The sequence below is a fragment of the Sceloporus occidentalis genome, unplaced genomic scaffold, assembly GCF_023333645.1.
Source record: "Sceloporus occidentalis isolate IW3139 unplaced genomic scaffold, rSceOcc1.0.p SCAF_2, whole genome shotgun sequence".
Lineage (NCBI taxonomy): Eukaryota > Metazoa > Chordata > Lepidosauria > Squamata > Phrynosomatidae > Sceloporus > Sceloporus occidentalis.
In genome coordinates, this window is record NW_028316982.1 from 184,502,726 (window position 1) to 184,520,252 (window position 17,527).

Sequence of the window (17,527 nt, forward strand, 5' to 3'; positions counted from 1 at the left end):
CCATCTTTGCCAGAATTCCAGAACTGTGAGAGACAGCCATCTGAAACCTGGCAGGGACAGTAAAATGATTCTGGAGCTCTGCACTAGAGTTATTTTCCTTTTAAAACTGATTATTTATAGTTAATTAAAAACTGTATTTATTATGTGTAGTATAGTTTGCAGTAATTCTTTTCAGAAGAACACTAAATTCTATAGAATGTGTATTAGAGAATCCTGATATCTAAATGAACTATGTGACTTGTACAGTATCACATGTTAATATATGTATATACTCAATTATAAGTCAACCTGATATATAAGTCGAGGGCAAGTTTTGGGGCCAAAATTATGGATTTTGATATGACCCAAGGATAAGTCAATGATAAAACTTAGAGACATATAACAAAAGATGAAGCAAAGGAAAACAATGACAAAGAACTTAGAAAATTCCAGCTTGCATAACTGTGCTCACACTAAAGGGGTGAGGTCAGTGCTTCAAGGACAGATTATACTCTTCATATATATGCACACACGTTTGTGTGTGTGAGAGTTAAAGTACAGTACATATATTGACAAATGGATAAATCGACTTAGGTTTTTTGGAACAACTTTTTGACCTAAATTTCTAGACTTATACAGTAATCCTATGTGGGCAACATGAACAAGTTTCAAAATTCCAGATTAAATATGTATGTGCTCCACAGATCATTAATGCACTTGGGACTGGGCTGTTGTCCAGAAGGTTACACATTTTTAGCTAATCAGACTTCAGAGTCCATCTATCTAAAGGGCGAAACAGACCGCCCCCTTGCGCCGGCTTTGGGGTGGCTATCCTGAAGCCGGTGTCACACCACCTGCCTGACTCTGGCAGCACCACCAGAAAAGCCAGCTTTTTGCCAGTTCAAAAAGAAGTGACATTTTGCTGCCTTTTTTGGGGCCAGCAAAAAGCCAGATTGGGGCTGTGCCATGTGGTTGCCGCAGTTCCAATCCGGCTTTCTCGGGGGCAGCTTGAAGCCATGCCTTCAGGGCCATGTTTCAGCCCTAAGTATAACAAGTTAACATCAGCAGAGATTTTTAGATATGACATTCCTGCCCATTCTAAACAAAATAATGACAAATAGACAAAAGTCTATTCTGTCTTGGTGCATAAGCTCAGCTGTTCCGCTACAATGTTCTCTGGGTTTTCTGTAACTCTACTTCACACAAAAACATGTAAAGGTTTTTATTTTGTTTTTCTATTTAAAAGTTTTCAATAAAATATCTATCTGTACACATGTTTGTGTACACATTTGTTTCAAACTGCAGTTCAGCCATAAAGGTTTAGGTAGTCATGAGAAATTAGGAAACCTAAGATGACCTACCATAAACAATATATTAGACATAATAAGGTGACCCCCTTAAAAATTCACAAGGCAGAATATTTGTAATTTATTTTGCAGATAAATACTCTGACAGGCTAAGCAGAGTCAGTTATACACTATCATCACTGACTGAAATTGGCAGCCAGAGTTCAACTCTCCAAGGAGCTTCAGCAACATAAAAGGGCATAGGAAACTGTGACCTTTAATTACATGCAAGACCAGTTCTGTTTTGAGAACTGAACTGCAGGATGTAAGAAGTAGCTCATAACTTCATGATGTGAGACTCTCAGTGGAGCAGTAAATTAGCAATACAGAATTTTAATGGTTTACTTTGTGGGAGTCAAGGAGGATAACATCTCATCTTAATCTTATCACACAACATTTCATGGCTGCAACAACATAAAGGGAGTTCAAAAAACAGCAAAGGTCTTTACCCTTGGGTAAGGGGTTACAGCCTTATCATTCTGAGCACCTACAAAACTACCAAGGCATTTTCATTTTTAGCTTAGTTAAGCTCAAAGGCTATGTCTCAACCTACAGTATACATTAATGATTCCATAATTACTTCACTGTTGTTCTCAGCTTTATACTTTCCTTCTCCTTCCTTTACAAAAATGTCTCCTCTGTTTTAAACATACTTTATGGAGGGGGACAATGTAGAATTGTTATTTGCACAGCAGATAATAAAAGCTCCCCTTCTTCCCTTTTATCAATTGTTTTCTTCTATCTGTGCTCTTTTCTTGGTAGTACTACCATGCATGCATAAAAAACCAAACTGTGTGCAATATGAACACAGCACTAGAGAATATCCAGTAGCTAGAATTAAACAAATTTACAGATCTTCCATGCTTTAGACTGTTGCAGTGCTTATTGAATATTGTGCTGGTTTTAATTGCTTAATTTATTTTTAGCAATATTTGCTAGCTACTTTGAGAGTTTTCAAAAGTGTAAATATAGGGGAGGGGGGGGAGAAGGAAGAACTGAAGGCCAGATCCACCTGCATTCTAAACAAGATCTAGATGTTTTTAACTCTCTTCACTACCAATGATTAGAGATTGAGTTTCTCCATTCACTTTGAACAGAGTCCCCTTCACTTATGCAGTCATAGCTCTGCACAAAGTACAGTGATCAACTAGTGTTTGCACAACAGTGAGAAGAAAAGCTTGTAAATGCCAGAGTGGAATACAGAAAATGAATCTGATGAATGCGTATATGATTAATGATTACATAGACCTGCAGGCATGTGCAGGACTGAAAAGGGTAGAGTGTGATTGTGCCCAGATAAAAATCACCCATGAAGTAATTATATTGTATCAAACACCAGAGCTAACTGGGCTAGTTAACTGAATCCTTGGCAACATCACCTGAACTTTGTGTAGAAAGATGAAATGATCTAACTGACTTCCTTTCTCTGTTTCCATCCCTAGCCAATCTTCAGCATAGACAGAGATGCTTCATAGTGTGCTGACAAGAATATTTTTACAAGTTTCCTTCCATTCATGAGTTGTTTTTCTCACCAGTTCTCCAGCCTCCCCACTACTCAAGCCTGGAGTAACCTGGTGACAGGAAATATAGAATAGAGAGTGGCATCTAGAAAAGTATAAGGGAACATGTACTGACTTATCAGTATGTGAAAATGCTAGAGCCAGGGCAACCTGCGAAGGAAGTGAAGGTTGCTCCAGTGAGTCTCATACCAATCATTTCTGTCTATAACATTTTTTAAAAAATCAATCCATATTTCCCAGAAAGTAACATTAGGGCAATGTATATGTGATTCAATCCATCTTATTATCATGATAGGTTATAAAGCAGTAACTGATTCAAAATCTGCAATCATGCTTATTGCTCTACAGTTTAAATGTGTCGCTCCAGAAGCTACAAGATACTGTCTCTCTTTCACTTCTTGTATATCCTTTGTTTTAGAAGAAAAAATAGCAAATAATGGCCCCGTACAGACAGGCCAAAATAAAGCTGCTTCGGGTCACTTTGGACTAGAGCATGGCTTTGGCACAGCTTCTGGACTATGCATCATTTAAACAGCATACCTCCAAAGTGACCCGAAGCAGCTTTATTATGGCTTGTCTGCACGGGCCCAATGAGGGATAAAATTCAAAATATCACAAAGATGGTAGAAGACATAAGCATTCTACAGTCCCTAATATAAAGATAGGAGCTTCACTAAGCAGACCAGATGTGCATAAAACACAGCAATCAGTCATAGGTGTAAATATAATTCTTATAGGCCCATTACAAACGGGCCAGAAAGTACGCGCAGAGCGTGCAGAAAATGGTGGCGGCCGTTCCACACGGCCACCGCCACGACGACATCATGACCACACCACCTCTATACGGGGCGGCGCGGACGTGACGTCCTCACTCCGCGCCAGGGCGCTTAGTGCGCCCTTAGCGCGGAGCAAGAAGGAGCTCCGTTTTGGAGCTCCTTCCTGGTTTGGTCCGCTGGGTGCAGCCTTCACACGGCTGCACCCAGCGGACCAAAGGAGAAAGGGGCCAAGCTTGAAGCCCCAAGGACACCCCTTTCCAGGCTGCGGGGAAGCGGCGGATCGGGGCCTCAGCGGCTGCCGGTCTGGCCACTGAGGCCTCGATACCCCGGGGAAAGGGGCGGGTACAGGCCGCCGCTTTTCGGAGGTCTGTAACCCGCCATAGTTAGCAGGAAAAGCTTCTAGCATACCCTACCATAGAAAGAAGAAAAGACGGGAGGGAGGTAAGGAGGAAAGCTGCTGATCACAAAGAATAGTAGGGAGTGTCTTTTTGCCTCTTTCAAAGTGCCATTAGAAGAAGAGGCAGGACAAGAGGACAGAAACAGAAAAGAAACAGCAGAGCCAGGAGACAACAAGGATTTGATATGGGTCCCCTACATATGACTAGGTTTGGGCAAATGCCAAGCAATGCCAATCCATTGCTGGTTCTGGAGGAACAGAAAATACGAAAACATAAGACAAGTTGTTCATTGATTTTTGTGTGACAGTCATCAAAACGTAATCCTATTCACTGCTTTCTATAGTTGTAGTAAGTTTGGGAGCTGTACTGCCTTCCTGCATCATAGATCTGCTAGCACACTAATTGCTGGAATGGGTAAAGAACCTTGTTTGTAAAAGCTACTTTTTTTGTACAATGATTCCCAGAATCTCTCAGCCAAGCATGACCAGTTTTGCTATGGCATTGAGAAGGCCTTAGCTTTGCCTCCAACTCATCAATTCAATTTGATATCATCAGACTGGGGATGAGGTGAAAGGATCTTGCTCACAGTAGGATGTGAGTGCAAGATGTGTGCAACTGTACAATGTGATACATGTGCAAATATGTTTGTGGGATGTGTAATGTACATATGCAAGTATGCCCTGTCTAACTTCACCTCCAACACCTTACACTGCCCTCAATCCTTTTCTGCTTCAGTGCTTCCTGGTAATAGAGGTATTTACAAAACATAACATTTTTAACAGTGAAAACAACACTCACTCCTTCACAGATTTCCCCCCAGAAAAACGGAATTGTTCTACTATTATACATAACACATTTCCTTTATCCAACATCTGCTACCATAGATTCCATTTACTTTATATAATCCAATCTATTTTCAAGAGTTAAAGTAGTTAATAACAGTTTAAAGACCAAAAGTAAAGTATGGGCTACATGAATCATTTACTGTTTATTGGGAAGTTGAGTGCTGAATCATCACTTCCATCCAATTTCCAGCATTAAGCTTAAGCACACTGCAGTGTTAAGTCAGCCGTGCGCTATGCACTGAATAACCAACAGACATTTCCATTTGTCTTTGTGCAGTGTGGAATAGAATCAGATGGCTGTCCTGTAGTGTATCCAAATTGAATCTAAAGCCCTGCAGCTAGTAGAAGAGATGCTGGCAGTGTTTGTGGGGACCAAGCTCAGAAATCAGATTCAAGCACTTGGAAATTACACTCTTTAATTTAAGGGGAAATTACAAAGAGTTTTGCAAAATTATTTCTCATGCAGAGATTAACAGAAAAACTCTCTTATAATACTAAAAATTGGGGTTCTCTATATTTCCTAATTCGCTATACTGCAGATTTGGTGGAGATGTCAATGTCAACATGGTATCAATAATTCAGATTTGCTCAGATCATGAGTGCATTCTCCTTTAGAGAGAAAATTCAGTGTGGAAACAAGAAATTCATGGACAGCTTGTCTGTTACTAGTTGGTGACATTTCAGTTCCACTGAGATAAAGAACATTCTGGCTATATTTTTATCAGAAGATTTTATGTAAATATATAATAACAACAATGGCAGGCTACATATATCTAGTGAAAAGGATGTGAGCAATTCTGCTGAGGGAAAATAGACTCTATTTGGTGAGCAGAGCTTGAAAGATTGCCCCCTAGAGAATACTCAATAGATTTTTCTTAAGTATTTCCATCTTAAAACTAAACTAAAGAGTTTATCACATGGGGGAAATTGGAAGTTTAAAAGGGTCAGAAGTTGGAAGTTTAAAAGGGCCAGAACCTGTGCTTATCCAGAGTATCAGGCACAATTGCACAAATGGTTTTCACATGACATTGCCCACAAACCGCTTAGAATTCGACAAGAAAGTGACATGAATAAGGAAATAAGCATTTTCAGGAAAATATCAGAATTTCCATTTCATTCACAAATTGGTTTTTTGTGCAATTGCTGTAGTGTGTGTCTGTCTTGCTTCAATGACAGCGATCCCCAAACTGTCCCCTTTAAGGGATTTTGGATTTCAGCTCCCAAACTCCCTGGCTATTGGCCAACATGGCTGAGGCTTCTGAGATCTGAAGTCTAAAATCCCTTAAAGGGGACCGTTTGGGGATCACTTCAGCCTTCCCACCAAGCCAGAGCTCCTAAAGAAACAGCTACTGAGGAAAAGCAGGGACACACACAGAGAGAGATTTGTCATGGTCTACGTGTGAAAATCATTTGTGCATTTGATTGCTTTTTCAGGATGCATGCGCTTTTATCAGTATCAGGATGGAGGCACATTTGGTCCAGTCATGTGCAAACCATTTGTGCATTTGTGCACAAAAGCAGATTGATCTCGTATTCTGCATGGGATAACAACACCTTGCATGTGAAAACCATTTGCACAATTGTGAGTTAATAACGGGTTCTTACCATTTTAAACTTCCAATTTTTACCCGTTTGATAAACTCCTAAGAAATCACAGTATCAGAGATCATCCTTAATCTGGCACTGTTAAAACCATAAATATTCTGGCACATAACTTCATTAGAATTGAAAATTCAGGCATATATTTTTCCTCAATTGTGTGTTTAGGCTTGTTTTTTAGAACTATTCTGTGTACCACTCTGTGTTTAAAAAAATATGGAGTATATGTGATATTGGAAAATACAAAATAAGAGATGTATACTCAGAAAAACAATGTTATCCAGACGATGTCTTTCACCTGCTACCAGATCCTTCTGCCAAAAGATGCCAAGGACTGAACTCAGGACCTTCAACATGTTAACTGTGGGTTAGAACTGATGGTGGACATCCGCTGGCAGAATGGCAGAGTCTAGTGAAACTGGGAGGAGATAACAGCCTCCTTATGCACACCTACACCTTTTCTGGAGGGATGGGAAAGTTTTTTGAGCTGGTTTGGGGGAGCTGCAGAGGGCTTGAGGACAGTGAGGAAGCAAGTCCCACTGAGATTGCCACTACAATGTTGGATTTACCCACAAATGCTCTGCCATTGAGCTGTAGTCCCCTGTATATACATTATACAACAGAAATGAAGACTCAGGCTGCTGCCACACTGTAGAATTAATGCAACATGACACTGCCTTAATTGGCTTCATCCTATGGAATCCTGAGGTTTGTTGTGCACAACACAACTTTGTGTTGTGGCACCAGAATTCTCTGACAGCGAAGGCTAAATATCTCACAAAATTACAAATTCCAGAATTCCATAGCATTGAGCCATGGCAGTTAAAACAGTGTCAAACTGCATTAATTCTGCAGTATAGTTGCAGCCTATAAGGGACCCAGGTTTAATAGCTTAATCTTGTCACTTGTGCTTGGTCTTTAGCCATGAAATTTAAATTCTCCAGCCTCTCTACATCTGAAAAAAAAATCTTTTTCTCATATGGAAATCACTGTTCGTGTGTGTGTGTGTTTCTGTTTTTTCAAGTCACCTGTTGACTCCAAGGTAAGTCAAACTAGCTGTGTTCCTCTTGAGCTTCTAAGCATACAGGTAAAGCTCTTTGTCCTTAACACCAGGGTGGCTTTTCTGGTTATCTGAATGTTATTAAAAAGAAACTGGTTTATTTTAAAAAACGTTTTCTTGGTTTTAAAATTGTTTTTACTTGTTCTGTCTCTATTTGCTGTACATTGCATTGGGAGTCCAGGCAGGCTACTGTGTGTGTGTGCGTGTGTGTGTGTGTGTGTGTGTGTATGCTTGTTGACTTACAGTGATCCCATTAATTTCATACGGTTTTCTTAGGCAAGGAATACTCAGAAGTGGGTTTGCTAGTTCCTTCCTCTGAAATATAGGTCCAAAACACCCTGCAGAAATAATCCGGTTTGAGATGCTTTAACTGCCCTGGCTCAATGCTAAGGAATTCTGGGAACTGCACATTTAACCTTCTCTGTCAGAGGACAGATAAACTACAATTCCAAGGATTTCCTAGCACTGAGCCAGGGCAGTTAAAGCGGTCTCAAACTGAATTATTTCTGCAGTATATTTTGGACCATAATCTACAGCACCTGGTATTCATTGGCTGTCTTCCATCCAGCTCTTAACCAGGTCTTATCCTACTTAGCTTCCAAGATCAGATGGGATCTGGTGCCTTTAGGGTATTTAGACCATTGAGAATCACATTAATCATTGCAAACTGCCTGAATGAATTATTGCTGAATATTTGAAAGATAAATCAGTTATTACAAAAACATGCCTAGTGGAAGCTATTTTGATGATATTCAGTTGACATTTGTGTACAGGAATGTAGAAAACTGCATGATTTTCTTATCATTGTATAATATATTTTCTGCTTCTACTCTTAGAGAAGGATAAAAAAGTATAACACGGAAGCTGAGCCTTCTCACCACTAAAAGTTATGCTCAACCCCTTTAAAGTTCACCAGGGCAGGGCCCAAGCCTGTTTATAGGCTTTGCAGTCTTTATAGGCACTGCGCCTTGAAACTTCTCTGTTGAAAAGAAATGGTGTTTGTATCTTCAATCATGTAAGAGAGGATCTGCATGGGCTTTAATTTTCTACATAGTGTCAATACAGTTTTTAAAAGATACTCCATATTTAATAAACTAAGTATTAAAATAGGTAAAAATTTGGTAAAATATGACCATTCAAATGGCACCTTGTAGTATCATTTGTAATTGTTTATTTATTTTATTTTGACAACCTATATTGAAAGCATGCAGTATGGTGTAATAAAGGTTTTTATAATTTAGTCTGATGCCTGTTTCCAGGATTTTTCAGATCTCCTCATTGGTGTGTATGTGTGTGGAAAATAACTGCCAAGGAAAATATAATGCACAATAAGCACCTATAGTAATTTTCATTATTTTGCTTTTAGAAGCCTAACGTGCAAATCTGTGGAGGAAATAATCTCTCTCTTTCTCACACACACACACACACACACACACACACACACAAAAACACAAATGGAGGGAGGGCGAGATGTAAATACTTAAATAGATACTCTTTATATTTTGACTCTCTATTTTGGGCGCTACTTCCATTGGCTAGCTTTTGAGGTTCAAACAAATTTGTTATCACAATGAAAATCACATATGAAATACAACTCGTCAACAGCATGATATTTTCACTGAGAGGATTTCAGCATTATTTTCCTGAAATCCTATGAAAGTTGAAGGGGACCAGAGCAGACCATAAATTAAAGCTCTGCTCACTGCAGAATATTATTTTAGAAACTAGGTTTATTTCCATAAAATAGGATACAAGTCATTTACAATACAGGCCTGCTCAAATGGACTTATCTCAAAACTGCATGCATGGCTACAGCCATAATTTGCAGCATTACAAATTATGTCACAGCATCATGCCTCATAGACACCTCATAATATGCAGCTTTTCTGCTTAAATTTTCTTTAAGAAGAATGTTTTCATTGTATTCTCCACATTTGTTTTAAAACACAGAATCTTAAACACTTACTGTGTTTTTCTGAGCCACCATATCCTGAAAAAGAAAAGAAAAAATTAAAATGATGTTGGAAGAGTTTTTCTGACCCATCATATCCTGTAATAGAAAGGGGGAAAAGTGATATTGAAAATGAAGATAATAAGCATACTATTTTCTTCAAGCATAGCTTAAACTTTTTGTTTTGTTTTCAAACATGCAGGTATTTTTCTGGTTTGTGATCCTGATCTGTGGCGCTCATTGATTTGGTTGCAAACCACTATTAACTTTTATAAAATGTGACAATCCAAAGAGGACACAAAGGGATGGGGAGACCTTAAATAGTCTCTGTCTGTACCCCATCTCATGCAGCATCTTGGTGCACAGCACCACACACAAAGAATTCTAGGCTCTCATCATGGAGGCAATCAAAGATGTACCCTCACTCACAGCAATGTTTGCCATGCAGGTTCAGCTACCTATAGCTTTTATAGGAAGGAAAATTTACCATTAACTTTCCAGATATTGTTAGATTATAACTGCCATCAACCTTTTCAAGAACAACCAACTGAAGGGGATCAGGAATATTGAAGTCTGGAGGGCTGGGTGGTACATTTTGTACAGGTAATTGCAAGAAATCCAGTAAGCTGCTGTAGTTTAAACATTGGACTTATTTTCCTTCATGAATCATAGGTTTTTAAAGAAGAACTACTTTGACTTCTGGCTTTCATTTTAACACTGACATAGGTATATAGGGTAGGCGCATAAGAACCCATACATAGAGATCCAAATGATGGTGATATCTCTTTTTCTAACTCTATTGTACAATTTTTTTAAAAAAGCTTGTAATATTTAAGTTGGGGTAAATCAGAAATCTTTTCTGTGATTTCTCTGGAATCTGGAAGGTTCTGCTTCACTATCCAACTTATTTAATAAATGCTGAAACTGATTCTAGGGAAATATTCTAAAAAATAGTGCTTGTAAAAGAAATATAAAGAAATACATTTGATGCATCAGTATAAACTACACATGATACAGTACTTTGCAATTTTTGTTGTTGTTAACTGCCATTAGGTTGACTTAGACATATGGCAACCCTATGAATGAAGGCTGCATTTTATCACCCTATGCTTAACTTGTATGCTGAACGTATCATACATAAAACAGGATTAGAGTTGGAGGAAGGAAATGGAAGAAGGAATATCAACAATTTAAGATATGCAGACAACACCATAATACAGTGTGCCCTTGCCTTACATGGGGAATCAGTTCCGGACCACCACCACCCCACATACATAAGGCAAATAGCATGTATGCTCGAGCCCCATTGGATATAATGGGGCTTGTTTATGTTGTGCGGCACAGTGTGCGCACCATTCATTCTCCCTTCACACAGCTTACAGTGTAAGCTGAAAGCCACGTAAAAGGTGCCTGTGTATGACGCAGGTGCACTGTACTAGCAGAAGACAGCAAAGACTTGGAGCAATTAATGAAGAAAGTCAAGGAAGGAAGTAGTAGTCAGGTTTACACTGGAATATTAAGAAAACAAAAATAATGACCACAGATTACATTGAAGATATTTAAACAGTTAAAGATTTTCCATACCTTGGTTCAGTCATTAATGAGAAAGGAGACAGTAGTAATCAGAAGAAGGCAAGGGCTTGGAAGAGCTGCTATGAAGGAACTAGACAAGATTTTGAAGTGCCAAGCTACATTACTGAACACTAAAGGTAGGATGGTATTTCCAGTTTCTACGTATGGTTGTTAAAATTGGACAGTGAAGAAAGCTGAAAGAAAATCAGCTCATTTGAGATGTAGTGCTAGAGAAGATATATGGATACTGTGGACTGCTAAAAAGACAAATAAATCAGTCCTAGAGCAAATAAAACCATCACTATCCTTAAAGCCAAGATAAACTGAAGTTGTTGTACTTCAGGCATATCCTGAGAAGCCATGACTCCCTAGAAAAGACAATAATGCTTGGTAAGATAGAAGGCAGTAGGAAAAGAGGAAGACTGCATTCCAGATGGATAGACCAAATAAAGAAAGCCTTGGCCTTGAGTCTGTAACACCTGAGGAGGGCTGCTGATGACAGGGTGATGTAGGCCCCAAACAGATAGGCTAAAAGTGCCAGCTTCGGGCCGCGTTAGGGATGTGGTATTTACATGATGCACGTCCCGAACATGGCTGGAAGCTGGGCCAAGTCTGCTCCAACCTTGAAGAGCTAGCACAAAAAGGAGCGGCGAAAAGCTGCTCCTTGCTGGCAGCCCAACTGAGGACCATGGCAGAGACCCAGATCAGGGCCAGGCATATGCTGTTGCCATAGTCCCAGAGAAATCAGTGCCAGCATAGCTGTGCACCACTCTTTCACGCCCGTCTGCATGACCTTTTGTAGGTCTCTCATTCATAGGGTTGCCATATGTTGAAGTCAATTTGATAGCAGTTAGCAGCAACTATTGTCCCTTGTCTTAAACCTATTTTTAATGCTAGAATTTAGTCACAAATCTCTAACATAATTATGGAATAAATGAAGCCATACCTTCAATGACTGAGCAGTATCAGCATCAGTGTCATGGTAGAGTATAACATTATTGGCCATATCAAAGCTTTCACGTACTCCAAGATGATAAAATAGTGATGGCTGTCTGGAAAAATCACTCATATCCACAACAGCTACATCTGCAATAAGAAAACTTGATCAAGCTAGGAGGAAAAAAATCTGCAGCATTATCTCGCAACCAATCACCTTTTCTTATAAACACCAAATCTTGGTTTTGAAGTACATTCTTTTGCCGGGAACACAAACAATCTTATCTCAACTATGAACAAAAAAAAAAACATATAAATCAACGTAGCGGGGGGGAGGGGGGTGTACAAAATTTAGCAGTGGTGGTCAACAATCTCCAAAACAGACTATATTCACAGTGTTAGTGAGAAAGCTTATGGCAAAGTTGACATTTGCAACTCAACATTTGCTGCTGCTGTTGTGTGCCTTCAAATTATTTTACAACTTACTGCAACCCTAAGGCAAACTTATCATAGGGTTTTCTTGGCAATATTTGTTTAGAATACATTTTGCCGTTGCCTTCCTGTGAGGCTGAGAGTGTGTGGTTTGCCAAAGGTCACCTAGTAGGTTTTTATGGACAAGTGAGAATTCAAACTCTGGTCTCCATGGTTCTATACTCAATACCCAAATACTACACCATAGTGGCTCAATGTCTGGTGCTGGCAAGGAAATAATATATTTAAAGCACTGGGACTAAGAAGTTGCTATTAAGAGCCTTATCGCATGAGAAAAGCAAGCCGAAATGGTGTGGAAGAGTAGTGACTTTCTCCATGCCTCTCCATATGTCACCGTAGCACTTTCATTCTCTTCCAGAGGGGAACAGTCATAAAAGTGTGCCTTTGTCATGCTGGAAAAATCCGTTTGACAAAAAGCATGCTTTTATAACTGTCTTCCCAGGGAAGAGAATGCAGGTGCTACAACTGCACGCAGAGAGGCTGGAGAAAGCTGCTACTCTCCTACTCCATTTCAGCTTTCTTTTCTCATGCAATAAGACTCCGAGACATTTATCCTGATGTCATCTGATTTGTTTCCTGCTTCCCACCCTTCTTCAACAGCACTCTGTTTATTGTTGTCATCTGCACATTAGTTAAAGCAAAAAAAAAAAAAAAAATCTCTCTTAAGGCACTCAGATTAGGAAACAGTTTCAATTAGCGACCAAAAATGTATTTCTCAAATCACAGCTATGAATTAATAAATATTTGTTATAACATCTATGGCCTATTAAGACTCTGTAGGGAGCAATACTACCCACTCATGGCTGAGAAGTGTTTCCCAACCACATATCCCTCTGCATTTGTGGTTATGTGCACATACACCCCCCCCCTAAACATACACATGCAATATCATGCACCATGAAAGAAGTTGTGAATGTTTAGTAAACATATTACATACTCTGTGAATTTTATTACAGCCTTAAAATTTGAGCAATTTGCTTTTTAGACAGATCTTGGAAAAGTTACTCTTCAGGATTCGCAGAAGCCTACAGTTCGCATGTACTATAGGAGTATGAGAGAGTTTTAGTCCAAAAAGTAACAGTTCCAGGCTCTGGTCTATCCCAGAGTAATATTTAAGACTAAAAATTCAGCAGCTTCCTCAATGTTATTCAACATGTTACTGCAAATTGCTAAGCAGTGCCAAGGTTTGTTCACAGCCCAATGATCCAAGTGAACTGTCTACACTGGTGCCAAACAACTTTGATTTTATCTTAAACTTTCACAATTCAGTTGTGGGGGGAAACCCTGAAGCAAAGCATAAATTCACAACCATATTATTTAGATGAAATTCAAGAATAACACATTTGAAGTATTACTAGGGAATTCTGTATCTGATGAAAGCAGTCTTGAGCGTTATGGATGACAACTACATAGGCATCTGGAGAACTCAAAACAATCAACAGCTATATTTTCAATATTTTTAAACAACCTCAGATAGGCTGTACAAAAATGTAAGCAGTAGAGTGTACAAGGTTGAGATGTTCAAAATTATAGTTCATGACTTTAATTGTGAAAGTTCATCCTCCCCAATATTCTTTCCCAAATGATTATCTGTCCACTGCTTATTGCAGCTCTAACATCCATATCCAATAAGGGGCTGCTGGTACATTAGAGACACTAGGGACCATAGAGCAAACATATGATGGCTAATATGATGGCACCAAGAAATTCCAAAAGATAAAAACAGCATGTGCTTTATAAGTCTTTGACTGCATAGATCATAAAAAGCTATAGAACACTCTTAAAAACAAGGGAGTGCCACTACATTTGATAGTCCTGTACTTGAGCCAAGAGGCCACTATTAGAACAGAATATGGACAAATAAAATGGTTCAGAAGGGAGTAAGGCAAGGCTGCATATTGTTACCCTACTTGTTAAACTGGTATGCAGAAAATATCATACAAAGTGCAAGTTTACACTTAGAAGAAGGGGAAGTGAAGATAGAAGGAAGGAACATTAGTAATCTAAAATATGTAAATGATACTATACTACTAGCAGACTTGGAGCAATTACTAAGGAAGGCCAAAGAAGAAAATACTAAGGCAGGCTTGCTGATGAACAAAGATCCTCGTATGGATGTGAGAGGTGGATAATTTAAAAAGTAAATAAAGAAAATCAACTCATTTGAGAAGTGGTGCTGGACAAGAGTGCTAAGACTATCCTGGACAGCCAAAAAGAGAAGCAAATGGGTTCATGAGCAGATCAGGCCAAGATGATTAAACTATGGCTCTCATAAACTGGCTACATCATGAGAAGGCATGGCTCATTAGAAAAGGCAATAATGCTAGGAAAGATAGATGGCAGTAAAAAAAGAAGATTGAATGCAAGTTGGCTAGACTCAAGTAAGGAGGTAATGGGCCTGAATCGACAAAAATCTAAGCAGAGCAGTGGAAGATAAAGGGGCTTGGAGATTTCTTACTCACAGAGTCGCCATGAGCCAAGGTTGATTCAAGGGCAACTAACAACAACAACAACAAATCAATATAGAATAAAACCAACACAAGGTACATATTGTGGGTTATCAATGTTGGGATCCTTCCAACCCTACATTTACAGTATGTAGGATTTACATATATGTAAACAAAACAACCATAATTAAAACCTTAATACAGAAAAGATAAGTCTTAAATGTTACTCCTTACTAAACATACACATGTAAAAATAATATATAATATTATAATTGCATTGCAACCATTGATCCTGCCTGTCCCACTGTAAATTACCACAACAGATTTCAGTTAAAGAAAGCAGAATTGACCATGTATATGATTTTTCTGTAAAGGCAGCCTTAGGTAACATACTGAATAGGCTTAATCAAACATAATTCCTCCTAAATATATACTAAGACTATGGTGTTGAGTTACAATTGTACCCAAGCATTACATCTATCATCATTCTCCTGCTATACACATCAGTGGCTAAAAATAACATTGCTATTCCTTCCCTGTGTTTAGATATCAAGTGTGCTACATTTGCTTTCACAACAATTTATATCTATTAGTATATAATTAGAAGCATATTTTAAAAGCAGTCTCACTATATGCTCCCAAAATTACTAACTGTACTGAATTTATTTTGTTTGAAAATATATATAGAAAAAATAGACCCACTCCAGTTTCTGTAAAGGGCCAAGCAAATTTATGGCCATATACAAATAAATAAATAAATAAATTGATGATGATATAAAACCTTTAGAAACAACATCCATTTCAGTTGGCTAAGGATGGCATCTAAAGAGTTAAACAGGTGATAGAATAGATTTTATTGTTACAGAGGTTCTTAAATATCCTCTCAAGTTAATGTATGTAACAGAAGAAATATTATGAAAAATCCCATAACTCTTTCCTTATTACGGACCACACACACACACACACACACACAAAAGATAAATGCATCTACTACTCCATAACACCTTAACATCTTCTAGTTCTTTGGCCTTGGCAAATGCCCCACAATATTTATTCTTGTCCTTGTTCAAACAAAGAAATCTCAGACTTCACCCAAACCAAGGAACTTTGGTTTTATCTCTGTTTACTGATCATAATTAGGGACACACAGATCAATAGCATCTCATTCTCTAAAACTGCTGAGACAAAACCAGAGACCGGGGGGAAGCGCCTGTGATGTCATGGGTGAGGACCTTTGCAATGCTGTACCAAGGAGTCCTTGTGAAACAGACTTGGGGACATTCACACTCTGGAAATAAACCGGTGTGGAACCGGTTCATATTCGCCCAGACTGCAACTGTAGTTTGCTGGGGATGGTGGGCAAAAGCCCATTTGGCACTGGGTCCCTTAACGGGATTTTTTTAAAGAGCCGCAACAATTCACAGCTTTGGTAGTATAAACAGACTACCAAATCAATTTGGATTGTGCTACATCATTCCTGGAGATGGAGGCACCTCCATTTAAAATCGATATGGTGACAAATGTGAACAGCAACAGGGTAAAAATAGCATGGAGAGATTCTATCAAGGAAAACACAGTGGGGACACCGAACCCATTCTGAATCATTTTAATTTTAATCTTTTCATTCCACTTAAAGAGCATGCAGAAAATGTTGCCACATTTTTGGTTCTCTACAGAACATTTTAAACCCAGAAGAAGCCTTTTATTCAACATTAAGTGATATGGAAGTCAATTTCTGAGTCACTCTCTAAGGAGAAAAAATATTCCTGGTCTTAAAATGGTCCAGCATCCTTCCAAAAAACATGTCAAAATAGCCTCACATGGTCAATCAGGGGCATTTAGGACCAAAAATGAGAGGGAAGTTAGAAGTCACATGTGGCCTGAAGGCTACACATTCAGCATCCCTTGTCTAGAAGCAGCCCTATTTTCATATCCTAGCTAGGAGGAAAGGGTTAAGACAGTTGTCACACCCATTTTGAGGGATTTTATGCCCAAGCAGGGATGCCACATCACAATATTTTATATTGTTTGTTCACAAAAATTAAAACAGAGTTGCTTGATTGGGTGTTCCCTGACAGGATACCTGGTGTGTTTTCATATTACTGCTGTCACTGAATGATCCATTTTCCTTTTAGTTACGTCAATTGTTGTTTCTTATTTTCGTACTGTTTTGACCAGGGGTAGGCAACCTTTTTGAGCCGGGGGCCGGGTTGCTGTCCCTCAGACAACTGGGGGGCCAAAGCAAAAAAATAAATAATTAATTTTTTTTTAAAAAAAATTAAATATATAAATAAACCAGGACAAATGTAGGACAAAATTTTCAAATGGAAGACCCTTTTTTTAAAAAAATGGAAGACACGCGAAAAAATTTGCTGATTTTTTTAAAATGTTAATATAAATGCATGTTTCTGAGGCTTCTATAGACAAGTGCCCCTCAAAGGCCCTGGCGGCAATCGGTGGCAGGACCGGGCTGGGGCAGGTCCCAAGGCCTCGCCAGGCCGCATCCGGCCCGCAGGCTGCAGTTTGCCTACCCCTGGTTTTGACGGTTCATTTGTTTTAAACAGACTGTGCTGGGCCACTACAAAAGAAACACACAAATTCAGTTT

General features: G+C 38.9%; 1 protein-coding gene across 1 annotated transcript in view; it reads right to left on the reverse strand.

Moving 5' to 3' along the window:
• MAP3K15 (mitogen-activated protein kinase kinase kinase 15) overlaps window positions 1-17,527 on the reverse strand; it is an 89,275-nt gene that overhangs the window by 62,760 nt on the left and 8,988 nt on the right. Inside the window, exons 2-3 of the mRNA XM_089511706.1 lie at window positions 11,993-12,132; window positions 9,490-9,513 (exon numbers count right to left, since the gene is read on the reverse strand). Coding sequence (XP_089367832.1) covers window positions 9,490-9,513; window positions 11,993-12,132 — 164 coding nt within the window. The remainder of the gene's footprint in view (window positions 1-9,489; window positions 9,514-11,992; window positions 12,133-17,527) is intronic.